We start from the raw sequence: 14,327 nt of genomic DNA on the forward strand, positions 1-14,327 counted from the left end.
AGCTCATCGGATGTCTCTTAATATAGTAAGATCCAAGGTCAAGCCCACTTGGTTTTCTTATTAATTTGTGAGATGTATCATGTATATAATGAGTGCATTTCTTGGATACATTATACATAGTGATTAAGATACTAATACTAGTTGTAATACATGTTTTCTTAATTAAGAAGGGTCAAAGAGAGTTATGAATACTTGAATAGGGCTAATTTAGAATCTGAGTATATGGGGGCGAACCATGCACCCAGTGTCGGCCCTTAAGGGGGGAAAGAAGTGCGACCTCCTAGGGCCCACCTTAAGGGGGGCCCACAAATTTTTATATTATGTATATATTAATATATATATATTAAAAAAAATAGTTGTTGGGTCTATATATAATGTCTTCACTGTAACTAGGCCATTCTACTTGTACCAGAGATGTAGTTGTTTAGTTTATTTCTTTGGGCTTAGGCCCCCTTTGTACCAAAAAAACAAAAGTAGGCTCCTTCTAAGATATAAAGTTTGGATTCTGCAACCTATTTTTTCTTGATTATTAGTTGAAAGCCACCTTTTTATTTCTTTTTATTTCCTTAACTTGTGTTTGGCCAACTTGTTTCATTTTTTCCTTAGCTTCTCATGTGAATCACAAGAGAAGCAAGCCAACATCCTCATCTGCATGGCAGTGGGTCATTTTTTTCCTTGGGTTTACACCTCTTCTCTTTTTTTTATCAAAAGTACATGTCTTTTCTCTGAAAAATTGGATTCAAAAAGCATGTTTGTTTTGAATTGGCAAAGATGGATCTCTGCCTCTCCATATAGTCTTGTGAAAAATTGATCTTTTTTTTTTTTTGTGTTCTCCACAGGCTCTTTTAATCTAAAAAAAATTAGAAATATCTCATTGAAGCAAGAAAATAATTAATGTTTGAGTGTGTGTTTTTCTTTTTTAATTTTTTTCTTATATTCTTATAAATTATTATTTTTTTTCAATTATTTTCTTGATATTCAATAAAAAATTTCTTAATTAATATTTTGATGTGATCGAAAATTTTTTAATTAATTTTTTGTCAATTATAAATTATTTTACTAACAATTTTATTTGAGGCCCAAATTTAGATTTCGCCCTAACCTCCCAAAAGTCAGGCCGGCCCTGGATGCACCCCACACAGATCGAAAGCAGCACTATTGACCACACTGGTTCCCCACGTTCACAAGGCTGATCAGACTGGTGGTGGAGGCTTCGTAGGGCCACCATCATCATCATACATCATAAATCATAAGCCCCACCCCCACACACAAACTCAAAGATATTTCTCACCTGTGATTCCTGTGAGTCTCAGACTGAGTATATATTTAAAGGGTACGGATGGTCTTCTGTTCTGCAAAAGAATTTCATATATATATATATATATAATTAATGAACACCATTTGTGCTGCCTGGTGCTTGCCCATTTTGGGCTGCAAAGTTATGATGGCTGCTTAGCTTAGTGCCGACAGCTTTAAAGATCTATATACAGTGGTTGACTATGCATGTAGCATAAGTTGCACGGAGAAAAACTTGTGCGAGGCTGTAAATATGACTGTCACTGTAAGAAAGTGAGTAAAATTTATCTTTATCTGTTGCATAAAATAAGATGATAATTGAGTAATAAGGATTGAAGTGCCTCAATTTTAATAAAAGTTGGTAACAATTAAACAATGGAGACTAAAGTTTTCAATGACCACCTCATTTTGTGTCACCAATGAGGGGTGTTGTTTGCTTACATTTTTTATAGTGCGTGTTAGATAATTGATTTGAATTTGAATTATTTATTTTACGTTGTTCTTACTTGTTTTAATTCTAACCGTATAATATAAAGTCAAAGATTTAAAAAACTCCACTCACACTTAAAAAATGTTACAAATTATTTAATCTTCTATTCATGGATAATATAAATCTACGGCTAAAATTAAAAGTAAAACAAAAATAAATAGGAAATTTGAATTATTAGATGATAGTGTTGTTTTTGAGGTTGTTTTGAGTTAGAAGTTAATCATTTTGGTACATAACCACCAAAAACCCACCTCACTGATTTTGTTTGCCAATTAAGCTTCTCATTGATTAGATGGTGTTGATCATGTCTTTGTCTTTGATAACACCCAATTAGTGCATTTGCTGCTTTATATGACTCTTTCCTTATATGTTTACGTGAGGGTATGTTTGGGAGTCTTTCCCAATTAGTGCATGTTATATGTCAAAGATTCAAAAAGCGATAGTGTAGAATTACGTAAGACTTCACTAGTGCCCACTTGTGTAGGAAGAGTATAGGAATTGCCTAATACCGACCTGTGGAAGCCCAAAGTTGGACAAAACTTATAACTACTCCACGCATAGTAGGCCTTTGGGTTGATTAATTTATAACAGCCCAGCCCATAGGAGGCTGGACTGGACTATTAGCTTATGGGTAGGAAGTGTACTTAAGCTAACCTCACCATAATCAACTGTCTTGTATTCTTGTGTAAGTGAGCATTTAGGGGCGGTTGGGCCCAAATCAAACTAAGGACATGTTTGGGAATGCTTTTGTTGAATAACACTTTTGTTCAATAACACTTTTATTAAAAGCGGTTTTGTTAGAAGCACTTGTTTGTTGTAAGGGCTTGTTTGGAAATGCTTCTGTAGAAAGCGTTTTTTTTCAGTAACGTTTTCACTATAAGCGCTTTTGTTAGAAATTCATGGATTTTTTTGAAAAAAATTCAAGTGCTTCTTGTTAATGTACTGGGAAGTGCTTTTTTAAGGAAACACCTGATAGGTGTTTAACCCGGAAGTGCTTCCAAGTGCTTTTAGAAACAAAAAACACTTTTTTTTGCCAAACATAAGCAAAAGCGCTTTTGACTATTTGAAAGCGCTTTTAATCATTCTAAAAGCACTGCCAAACAAGTAAATGTACTTGAAAGCGCTTATCGAACAAGCACGTGATAGAAAAACATGTGATTCTCTACCAAGCGCTTTCAAGTGCTTTTATAACCCAAAATCTTTTTTAATTTGTTGCCAAACGCAAGCAAAAATGTTTTTTACTATTTAAAAGTGCTTTTATGCTTTCTAGAAGCATTGTCGTACAAGCCCTAAGTTAGGGTCATTCTTAATGTCTACTTCCAACTGGACAAATTCGAATTTGAAACTATTTCATCATTGTGAAGCAAAATAAACCATAAAGCACAAGCCATTTAATTTTATCTTTCTTTCTTTAATTGCAAAAAAAACCTTTGGTTACTCTGAATTTATATACCGATAGTGTGACTATGGAAAGGAATGAAACAATAATATAATGATATTTTGCAGATTCAACCGTGACTGTATTTGCTTTATGATAAACATGTTGGAAAGTGTACCAATATTAGAATGTATAGCATATTCAACAAGATTTGACATGCAAAAGCTCTACAAGTTTTGATCAAATTTCTAGATTATGTAAGAATTAGGGGCGGATCTAAATTGGTCCGGTTAACTCTATGATTCTTGATTTCTTTTCTTACAAAGTTAGAGGGAACAATAGTGTTTGTAAAAATGACTTAAAAAGAGGTTGCTGATTTTCTAAGGAGAAAAGAAGTAGTGGAGCATGTGTTTGGGAGAAGGCTACTATAACGTTGTTTTGGAGAGTCACTTAACAAGGTATTAAAACATTCCAACAGTCCAACAACCCCACAAAGCTCTAAATCCTAATTCAATTTCCATCTTCTCCAAATACTCCTCTTCACTTCTTATCATCTTTTCTATATTTAGAAATGATTCTATATTTAGAAATGAGTTTGGATATTATCATGAATAACAAATTTCAAAACTTATACGTATATTGTGTAATATCTAAATGTTGCTAATATGAGCTTGTTACAAATTCTGACTCATAGAAGAGGCTCTTACATATTAATATTGCATTATCACACAACTCCATCTGTGTTAGGAAATAAAAAATTAATTTTAATTACCGATAAAAAATAAAAAATAAATCAATTTTGAGCATATTTTTTTGTTGGACTTATATGATGTGGACAATTATATTTTAATTAATGCAGTGCGGTGTGAAGCACGTGCTGGCAGTTGAGAAAGAAACGCATATATATTTCATACGCGCGGCCAAACCAATTCAGAAAGTCCTTCCCACTCGTATAGCTTTGCCACCTCTTCTCTCTTTCTCTTTCTCCTCTCGGAGGAGAAAGGGATAGACAGACAAAACAAATAGAGAGAGACTCAGCAGCCCGTGCTATTTTTCTCTTCTCTCGCACACACCAAAAAGGAAAAAAATAGAAGAAGTAAAATTCTCTCTCTATCCCAATTCTAGGGTTTCCTCTTTCGCCATTGTCACGCACATTCAAACATTCTCTCACGGCCATTGCTCCGAGCTTCCGAAATTTTCACTCATCACCCATTCGGATTCTCCGATTTGGTCCCGTTTTCACTAATTGCGAGGGATTTGATCGGCTTTTTTGTTCGGACTGTTTGCTTGTACGGACTGAGGTGAGGTGAATCCGCTTGATTTTGGTTTGATTATTTGAAGTGGTTGATTAAGCATGATTACTTATTGCACTTCAGCTTGAACCTTTTGGTAGGGTTTTGGACTATATTACTCATTTGTGGACGTGTCTTTTGCGTTTGACACTTAATGATGAATTTGAATTTTTTTATTCTTTTTTAGTTTTTGTAAAATTTGGATTAGGGAGTAGCGAATAATGTTTGTTTGAAATTTGGATTGAAGCTAAAGTGCCATTCCGTAAAAAACCGTAATCATTTTCTTCCTTATATTCCACATGATATAGAGTATGGTGCTGCTACATGGGTCATGCTTATAATGTTGAATTGCTACTGCATTTTTGAAATATGTCTGCTTGTAGATTGTGGTGCTGCTACATGGGTCATGCTTATAACGGTGAATTGCCACTGCATTTTTCAAATATGTCTGCTATGTGAATATTGAGCCCAGCTGTTGAGTGGGCCTTACCCTGACTTTATTGTTTATTCATTATTATTATTAGTATTATTTTTTATATAGCGATTTTTAGTTATTGTTTGAAAATGCCAGGGTGGATAATGTTTGCAGGGCTTTACATGGACTAATTTTGCGACAGTGGAAGTTAGTGTTGCTAATTGTTACTTACAGATATACAAGTCCCAATGGTATGCTCAGTTGGAAGTGGGAGGATGGCGGTGATGGCAAGGCTTCTTGCAGCTGGGAGTGTCTCACAAAGCATGGCAGGTATAAATATAATGAGACTTTGGGATGCATGCAGTTTTGTGCATTATGTGGACTTTCTACGCTCTGCCCCACTTATGCTCTACCTATGATTTGTGGACTCGTTAATGTTTAGCATTTTATTGGTTGCTTCAGTTTCTTATTAACCTCATTCTCTGTCTCTTTCTGACAGAGGAAGTTGGCCATCAGAAATTTGCTGCTCAATTGATTTGTAGAGAGTTCAGTGAGGCAAATGAAGCAAATTTGCTTGACGAAGAAGGTCATTTCTTTATTTATTGCAGACGTCCCTTTAATAAAGAAGTGCATTTGTTTCATGTATGATGTAGCCGGGGTTTGTTTGATTTAATCATGAGTCTTCTTGCATGGAAAAGCTATAGTAACATGGCGATATTTAATGATAATGGGGTCATGGTGGTAGACTAAGATCTTTTAATTTATTATTCTATACATAATGAAGTACATAATTAAGAAAAATTAGATCAATTTTTGCTGATAAAATTTTTATCTTTTATTTTCTATTATAAAATATTGGGTTTTACAGATGCATATGGTATCACAGTTCTTGGTGTTATAAGTTATAACTCCGTACTGTAACATTTTATAATTTCACACAAGCCTTTTTGCTTTTCGGAGTTTGTAGTTTCATAACCTCTTTGATGATTTCCATTTTTGTCTGCAGATATGCATGTGTTTGGTTTGAAGCCGATGACTGATCCTTTGCATTTGGTAAGGTTTGGGTCACATTGCTTTGTCATGTTATTGTATTGATCTATTTTTATGTAAAACGGAGACATGGTACCTAAAAATTACCCAACTGAGTTGTGTAATTAATTGAGATTTAATGTGCTTACATCTGCATGCATGATCTCTAACTTATCTGATTGCTTAATATCACTGTGAAGGTATGTTGCAATGCTTGCAAAAAACCAGTCAAGGCCAGTCAATATGCGGCTCATGCAGGTTTGGATTTTTTTTCCTAAACTTTTTTTATTTGTTTTACTTAAATCTTTTATACATACACACACATGCATATATATATATATATATTTTTTTTTTTTTTCTTTCTTGCATGTGTATATATGTGTTGGTCCAGTGTTCTTGCATTTTATAATTTTAGCAGCCAAACACATCCACGCAGGCATTCACCCAAAAGAAAATCGAGAGTAAAAAATTTCAAAGATAATGTAGGACTCATTGGAAAACCCATGCATAAACACACACTAGAAACACAAATAAGAGAAAACAACATTAATTTTTGCTGAAAACTTGAGTTCATCAAAATGTATCAAAAGCTCAATCTTTTCTTTATTTTTTTACTTTTTTTTGTCTTATCATTTATCTTTTCCCCCTCTATTGTAGGCCCATTGAACTTATGGGCTACCAAACACCAACAAAAAGTAGTCCTCCCATCCTATAAACCCCCTCAAACCTTGGTTATGGTAGGATTTGATCCCAAGTCCTTGTTACAATGCCAATATATTTTTCCAACTATGATAGTTGGTCTGTGTCATTTTAAATGACATTTCTTAACTGCGCACCTCTGTTAATGTATAACATGTTTAACCTTTTATTGCCTCATGAAAATTTCCCTTCAATTCGATAGGTGTATGTCAATATGAAGAACACTCCACCTTTATGGTAGCTCGGGGGTTTCTTGGTATCAATATTATACACTAGTTCCATTATTTTATTTATTCATTTATTTAGAGAAACACAAATTTTATTAATATGAAGAAAATAAAGATACAAACATAGTGGAAAAGGTGTTCCCTTAAAAACATGCAGAACCTCCAAGATACCAGCTGCTATAAACATAACAGAAGTCCAAGAATAACTCAAATTAACAATGCAAAACATCTAAACAAAACAGCAGAAAACCTAAGAGACCGCCACCATCCAATGCACACGAACAAGGAAGAATGGTATATCCTGAAAATGGGAGGAAATTGAAGCCTGCAGATGCCTAATAACTAACTCTATTCCACATGCCCTCCACTTCTTCCCCAGTAGAATCTTCAGAAGTCCTCTGACTTCGTTCCATCCACTCTACCTACAAAATAGCCATCCTTGATAACGGCATTTAATAATTTGCATCCTATAAAGGCATTTTATAATTTCAGTTCCGTCCTTGATTTACTAATTTGAACTTTCAGATATCCAATGTTGTCCTAATTAGGTGTTTCTATATTAGATGGTAGAGTACTAAGTAGTGGCAGGTACAATTATTTGTTTAATATACTTCTAGGCACTTAATCATGTAAGAAAAGATTGGAAATTGATGCTAGCACCTAACGGAAATCTATTGGATGTGAATTAATTGTCTATATTCTGGATTTTTTTTGTTGCTCATGTGTCTTGTATGTGATGTGCTGAATGCTTAGCCCAATTCCAATTTAGGATCTTTTAATGTGTGAAGGACCATATCAATGTTTATGAGCCTGCATGTAGTTTTTGCAAATTGGTTGCTTTCTATAACTCTTTAAGTTTGCTTGTGGTGGCCTATGCTGAGATGACCCGAAATTTTCAGAACTTTGTAGGTTATTAAATTTTACACAGGAAACAACTTTGGAGCTTAATGGCATGGGGCAAAGGAAGCCTCCAAGGAAGGAGAGGAAAAAGTTATTAACTGCTTATGCTAGTATCCTTTTTTTTTTTTTCTTTGAATAATTCCAGTAGTAAAATTTAGTATATTCATTGTTCTTTAGGACACTTTCTACCGATCCCCCACTCACCCCTTTTCGCTCTTTCCTTTTCTATTTGACCCAAAGTGGAGAAAACTTCCAGTGTTTTGAAAGAGTTTACAATAGTCATTGTTTAAAACTATCTTCTGGGTGTTTGCAAGTATCATTTTAAAGGCATCTGTCCTAATTCAGCGCCTATTTTATCTTTAATGTTGTGACAATTTGATGGTGCTTAACCTTTTCTAGACCAGTGCACATCAGTGGGGGAGCTAGAAAGGTCTGAATTTGTAGATGCGGTTGATATTTCTCTGTCACAATCCCAGTTGGATGGACAAAATGGAATGAATTCTTGCTGTTTTATGGAGGCAAAAAGTAACTCTTTCTTGCCCTAATCTTTTTCTTCAATTTGATCTCTTGCCTTTCCTCATATTCAATTTCTGGTTTGTTTTATTATGTTTTCCTTTTCCTGGCCTCACTGGTTGCCTTTTTACTTATAAGTTGTAACTTACGGCCTATTTGGTAACGTTTTATGTTTAGTTAAAGATATAGAAGGGGAAAAAAAAAAATGAAAGTGAGAAGAGAAATGGTAGATATGTGGGAGAAAGGATAGAAAATATATAGCACGGTTTATACAACAAAGCTAAAAACTATTTATACTTTAAGTAGTTTTTAGATTTATGTTTTCTCCCTCATTTCTTTCTCATTTCTCATCTTTCTCCCTCCTCTTCTTCATATCTTTTCGTTTTCTCTTTAATAGAAAAAAGGTAACAGAGAACAAAAAACAAAACCATTGTCAAATGGGCCCTTAGTTTTTCAGTTATCATATCTTTTTGCTACACTTATTGGGTAGTGCCAGTGTATGTGTATTCTGGATGGCATATCTCTTTTGCAAGTCTTCTGGATTGTCAATTTCTGTGTGTGCTATCTCATTTTTTGTCCTGTTAATGAGCTAGTAATGAAAAAGAATTATATTCTTTATTAAAGAAAACATGTAGCTAGTGCCTACATGTAGTGGTTTATTAAACAAGACTAAGGACATGTGATCAGAATTGATTAATGGTTATATGAGCTGTATCAAAGTTTATGTGACAGCTTTTTCGAATCAAAAGTAGCCCTGTTATGCGAAATATTGACATATTGCAGATTGTGTTTATCCTTAAGATTCTCCCGGAAGTTTAGGTTTGTTCTTGATATCATCTACCAATGTCACAATAGCCCCTTTAAGTTGGCTTGTTTTTTTGCGTTATCTTTGCTGTGAAACATGCTTGGGAAAATATGTTTAAATTTGTATTTTGAAAAAAAAAAAAAGTATAGAAATTAAATAAATTATTATACTGTTCAATCTGTATTGAGATTTCTTCATTTATTTACTATTTCATCTAGGGAATTCAGCTTATGTAGACGCGAAATATATGATGGATGGTTCAGGAGTTAGTCCTGGAAATACCAATTACTCAACATGTGTGATGCGTCCTCCAACAAAACGGATAAAAATGTATGATTTTTTATTCTTATGGTTCATTAATTTGAGTTATGGTTATATCCATATCTTAAGTACCTTAGAACTGTCTATTTGAACTTTGAACATATATTGCATACTAGTGCCCTGTCTCTTTCCCTTTAGTCAGTTTCTTTCGCTCTTTTAATTGGTCTGATCTTATGCCAGCTAAATACTGTACTGTCATTTTTCAATTTTCTCTTTTAAGGTATTTAAGTACTTGTGCATTGTGTGTGGGGCAATTTAGAGAAATGGACTTTTAGTGGCTTTATGCATCTGTCCTTTACTGAGGTTGAAAGAATGTTCAGATAATGAGGCATGTGATCTAGGTGAATCTTTCTTTTGTTTGTCCCTGAATCTATTCCCCCTTTGGCTTCTTACGGAGAGAAGGGGTTTCCTCTTTTATTAATGTCTTATATTGCAAAGTTTCAAACTAGAATATATTCTTGCATCCTTTATACAAGTCAGATGCAATGGCTTGTTGTTAATGTTAAGACAAATTTTTTTTTTTTAATAGAAGCAGCCTTTAAATACTGTTACATATTTTTCTTTTGTTTTCATTATATGATGCAAATCCTTTTTTTCTTCCTCTTATAGGATAGCAGGTGAGCAGCTACCACTATCAGATGCTCTAGGAATAGCATCTGCTGTATCAAAACTCACAAGTACTCAGGATGCATGTCCCTGTGAGGCTAGATTTTAATTGTTGGAAGTTTTATTTCATTATAATTCCCTCAGTAGAATGTTCCTCTGTGGGCATTTGGCTCAAAAGTGTCATACTATAATATGATGGGAACAAATAGCAAGATGTCTGTGGAGAAATGTGATAATCAACAAGGAAATATGTAACAAATTAATTTCTTACTTGACTAATTCAGTTACGAGTATACATACCGTGAAAGATGCATTGCAAATAGCACTTGATTTGACCCATGAAGTGAGCACATAGGCTGTCAGAAAGTTCACAACCTGTTACATTTCTCAATATTGGATGTCTGATGTGTTTGTGCTTCTATTTAATTTTGAGCCTAAATTAAAATTTTGGAGTGTGTGCAGTTGTGCGTGTATTTTGACTCTTTACACGATAATTCAAAGAGAATATCCATCCCCACCCAAAAGAAAAAAAAAGGAACGGAAATTGGGAAGAAACAACACATGGAATTCTTTGTTTCTGTTTTACTTTAAATTTATTTCTTTAATCTATATTTGGGAGTCAATGTTCTTAAATATCGGTAATTATTGCCTTTAATATAACTGAAACTTTATAGATTCTGTAGCTGCTTTTAAATTTATGGTGTATTCATGTGTAGATATGTATTTCATGCATGTGTGCAGATAGGGATTCTCCAAAAGGAACTATTTCTGGAAGTGAAATACCTAATGATTCTGCTCTTAAATATAAGAAGACTAAGCAAGCCCCTGAATGCTGCCTGCCAACCAAAGGTACTAATAATTGTGTAATTTGCTCAATTCATGTACATCATAGTATCAAATATTAACAATGAGATCTTGTGGCTTAAAGATAGACTATCAAATGTATCTTTTGAATTAAAATGAACTGCTTAGGAAAGTTTATCCTGATTATCCTTATTTTCCAGTAATCGACTGTGTGTGCTCTCTGTTTACAGTATTTGACAATGAGCTTTGTATTAATCAGATTGTCCTCTTCCCCTTGCTACTAAATTATATTACTCTCAAAAAAGCAATCGGCTCCGTTCCTCACTTTGTCATCTTTACTATGAGGCAGTGGCATCAACTAAGGAGTTTTGCAGTGACATGGTGAGTTCAATAATATTAAGGTGTTGAAAGTTGAACCTGATGTTTAGCTTGGGTAGTACGATATTTTGCATTGTTTCAAGAAAAGATATGCAAGTTTGTTTCCATCCCCTCCCCCCTCCCCCCCCCGCCCTCTCTCATCGATGTTTTTAGTGAGGTGCTAATTTAACGCTCATCACGTATTGTAAAACAGAGTGATGCACAGTCTTTGGCTTCTGTACGAAAACCTGATCAAATGCTTGCACAAAATTCAGAAGTTTGCTTGGGGAAATCAATAGGTTGCTTGCCTTCTGGTCAGTTTCCTGTAGATAATGTTCCAAGGCCTCAGGTTGCTGGCGTCGGTTTAACAAGAACCAAAATTCTTTCAAAACCTTATTCTTTTGCGGGTAACTCAGGTATATCTTTATTAGATTTGCAGTGTTTTATATATCTATCTTCCATTTACAAGTGTAGATTAAATTTGTTCTTGTTTGATTTGTGCTGTAACTACTTCCAAGATGGTAAATATTTTTTATAAGGATCATGTCATTGGTTTTGTAGGACAATCTCTGGGGACCATGCAGCAGCAAAATGGTAGTGTACCCGTTATATAGGAGTCCTGACAGTAATTTCTGCTTGGTGAAGGTGTTATTTAACCTAATACTAGAGGTTAGGACATAGGATTCTTTTCTGATATTGACTAAGCAAATCTTTAAATGGTTCATTCGAGGCTTCTGAATTATAGTTAATGACTGACCATGTTTAGATACCAACTGCTGCATTTTGTTTTAAACTTCTGTCAGAAGATATGTTTCTCTGACTTTTGTAAATATCAATTTTATTCTTCTAATCGCTGCATATTTTTTGTTACATTAGTGTGGTTCAATATTTTGTCTCCCTTTGCTATAAGTCTTCTATATGATCTTGGATTTGTTACATCATTACATGGACATAAAGAGAAAGGTTCATTAGTAATAATAGTAGTACTAGTAATAGCAGCAGCAGCCACAACAAGAAGAATAGTAATAGTTTATTATGTGAGTTTTAGATTGACTGCTTAATCAAATAAATATATGTGATGTCAGTCATATATTTTATTGATGTCATTGGTCAGTGGCAACTCCTCAAGGATAGGTAAGTAAATGCCAGAAAATACATCATTTTCTCTTGTTGCAATCGAAGGTTTGGTGGAGATGGAAATGCGTTGCTCCAATTCAATGTGAAATTAAGTGGGAGCTCTCTGTTGGTGGGACCTGGTAAGTTGCTATTAGCATTTATGCAATGAAAGTGGCACAAGACTAATGTGACAGCAAGCCGCACAAGACTAATGAGTGACAGCAACAGACTTAGACAGCTTCTGTTATGGTGCTAGGAATTTTTTTAAATGTCTCGGTCTTTTATTTTCAATGAGCTTGCTTGTTTGTGATTAAAATATCTGCTATTTCTGATGTTTCTGGATAGAATGGGCTGAATTCACGATGCTTCGATGGCTCTTTGCCCTTTTGTGATGCAATCATAAGTTGGGATTCTTAGATATAATGTCCTCTTGCCATTTAACACATTAAGGGGTGAGTTACAATAAGCCACTATAGCCCTAAGCGAGGGAATACACTAGAAATGTTATTGATGTCTTAGGTCACTTGGGAATACACTAGAAAGATGATTTAAGGTTGGCCTAGGTGCAAGTAGATTAGGATGCTAGGGAATATCATATTGTTCATGTGATTTATAATGCTGGCATCCATCCTCTTTCTGCAATAGTGCCATTTTAAAAATGGCAAGTGTCACTTTCATGCCAGTTGCATGTGGTATGTGCTTTCACTTTTTGTGAGACAAATGAATGAGAAGGGGGAATCAACATCTTAAATTCCTGTTGGGTTGGTGGTGTAAAACTTATAATCATCATTCCTTTGGTGGTGGCATCCTGTTGGAATATTCACTCATCTCTCTCTTTCAAATCTTTTCACTATGATAAAGGGGATTATGTAATAGGCTTAACTATGTCTAATGCCTCTTGAACTATGTCTTGTGTCTCACTTTTCTTCTTAAAACTCATTGACTCACTCACTTTGGCCCTTGAACTCACCTCGTATTTTTTCGTTAGCCAAGCTGATGTGGTACCCATCAAAATCATGTCGTATGAGCGCCATGTTAGATTAACTAATGAAAAAACTAACAGACATGATAAAATGGGCAATTAAACTACAGGGATAGATTGTGAGGCAAAGTGAGACGAAATGAGTTTCGGGGCAAAATGAGATGCAAGGCATGCTTCATGCATAATGAAGCCAATGTAACTAGAATAAGAGTCAAATATTAAACCTTAGCCCCAGTCCTCTTGGATGAGAGTCAATTTTTTTTTATCAGGTTTGCCCTCGAGAGTTTCTCATTTTGTAGGTGGAATTTGATTAGACAAAGAGTGAGACTGATTAACAACCGACAAACAAAGCGTTCCTCTCGCTAACTGCACCAAGATAAATAAGTCATGTCCTCATTGAATCATTACTACATCTCTTTGGGCTAATCGGTTTCTTTTTGGTTTTGGTATTTATTCTTTTGTCCTTTTAACATGCTTGCCGTGTAAGCGTTTGTGAGAGAGAGAGAGAGAGAGAGAGAGGAAACAGATAAGAGTATATGATTTAGATTTATTGGAATTATAATTAACTTGATTTAAGAATTTGGCAACATAATATGATATATTATTGGTAATTGAAGATTGGGAGAATGAAAGAAAAAGAAAATGTGCATGTAGTTGTGTGTTTTGTATATGCAATAGTAGTAGTAGGGACAGCAGCCGAAGAGGGAATTTGTAATTTTGCATTGCGTTGAGTAGGTTTGATCGGAGTCAAGTCAGAAAGATACCCCACGGTCCCCACTAGTAATTCAAGTTTAGCCGGCAATTTTGTGCCTGCGCGCCTCCGCCCATCGATTGAGACTTGAATCCGTGTGTGCCTGTGGGGCCTACTTTCGAGGACCTTACCACACATATAATGATATACATTTAACCAATAATTCACACCAAAGTCACAAACTATGTAGGGGTTACTTTGCTTAAATCAAGCCAACAAATGAGCTTCATCCCAATCTCATAAATAATATTTGCTGATTGTTCTAAAATAATCTCAATCCATCTCGAATCTCATCAGTGCATGCAGCTCAATCACCCGTGCCATAACAAAAGAGGCACAATACTTA

The 14,327-nt window shown here is 34.8% G+C and overlaps 1 protein-coding gene across 7 annotated transcripts; it reads left to right on the forward strand.

Annotated features, from left to right (window-relative positions):
* The first annotated feature begins 4,117 nt into the window (after positions 1–4,117).
* On the forward strand, positions 4,118–12,027 carry LOC147294250 (uncharacterized). 7 transcript variants are annotated; one of them, XM_086234311.1, is made up of 13 exons: positions 4,118–4,470; positions 5,028–5,201; positions 5,371–5,457; positions 5,878–5,924; positions 6,101–6,158; positions 7,726–7,836; positions 8,126–8,251; positions 9,263–9,374; positions 9,975–10,063; positions 10,713–10,820; positions 11,035–11,156; positions 11,347–11,548; positions 11,694–12,027. In XM_086234311.1, the coding sequence occupies exons 2-13, from the start codon at positions 5,120–5,122 to the stop codon at positions 11,744–11,746; spliced, it is 1,197 nt and encodes a 398-aa protein (XP_086090437.1). In that variant the 5' UTR covers positions 4,118–4,470; positions 5,028–5,119; the 3' UTR covers positions 11,747–12,027. The 7 variants fall into 7 exon arrangements, with proteins under 7 accessions (XP_086090437.1, XP_086090436.1, XP_086090435.1 ...); XM_086234310.1 differs by having other exon boundaries at positions 5,046–5,201; XM_086234309.1 differs by having other exon boundaries at positions 4,118–4,465.
* The last annotated feature ends 2,300 nt before the right edge of the window (positions 12,028–14,327 follow it).

This window comes from Dryas octopetala, chromosome 2 (assembly GCF_963921425.1).
Source record: "Dryas octopetala chromosome 2, drDryOcto1.1, whole genome shotgun sequence".
Classification (NCBI taxonomy): domain Eukaryota; kingdom Viridiplantae; phylum Streptophyta; class Magnoliopsida; order Rosales; family Rosaceae; genus Dryas; species Dryas octopetala.

Excerpts from the sequence above, each read along its gene's own strand:
- LOC147294250 (XM_086234311.1), top strand. The coding sequence starts at position 5,120 with ATGGTATGCTCAGTTGGAAGTGGGAGGATGGCGGTGATGGCAAGGCTT. Across the intron at positions 5,925-6,100 it reads TGACTGATCCTTTGCATTTG|GTATGTTGCAATGCTTGCAA; the intron begins GTAAGGTTTGGG and ends ATCACTGTGAAG. Across the intron at positions 7,837-8,125 it reads GTTATTAACTGCTTATGCTA|ACCAGTGCACATCAGTGGGG; the intron begins GTATCCTTTTTT and ends AACCTTTTCTAG.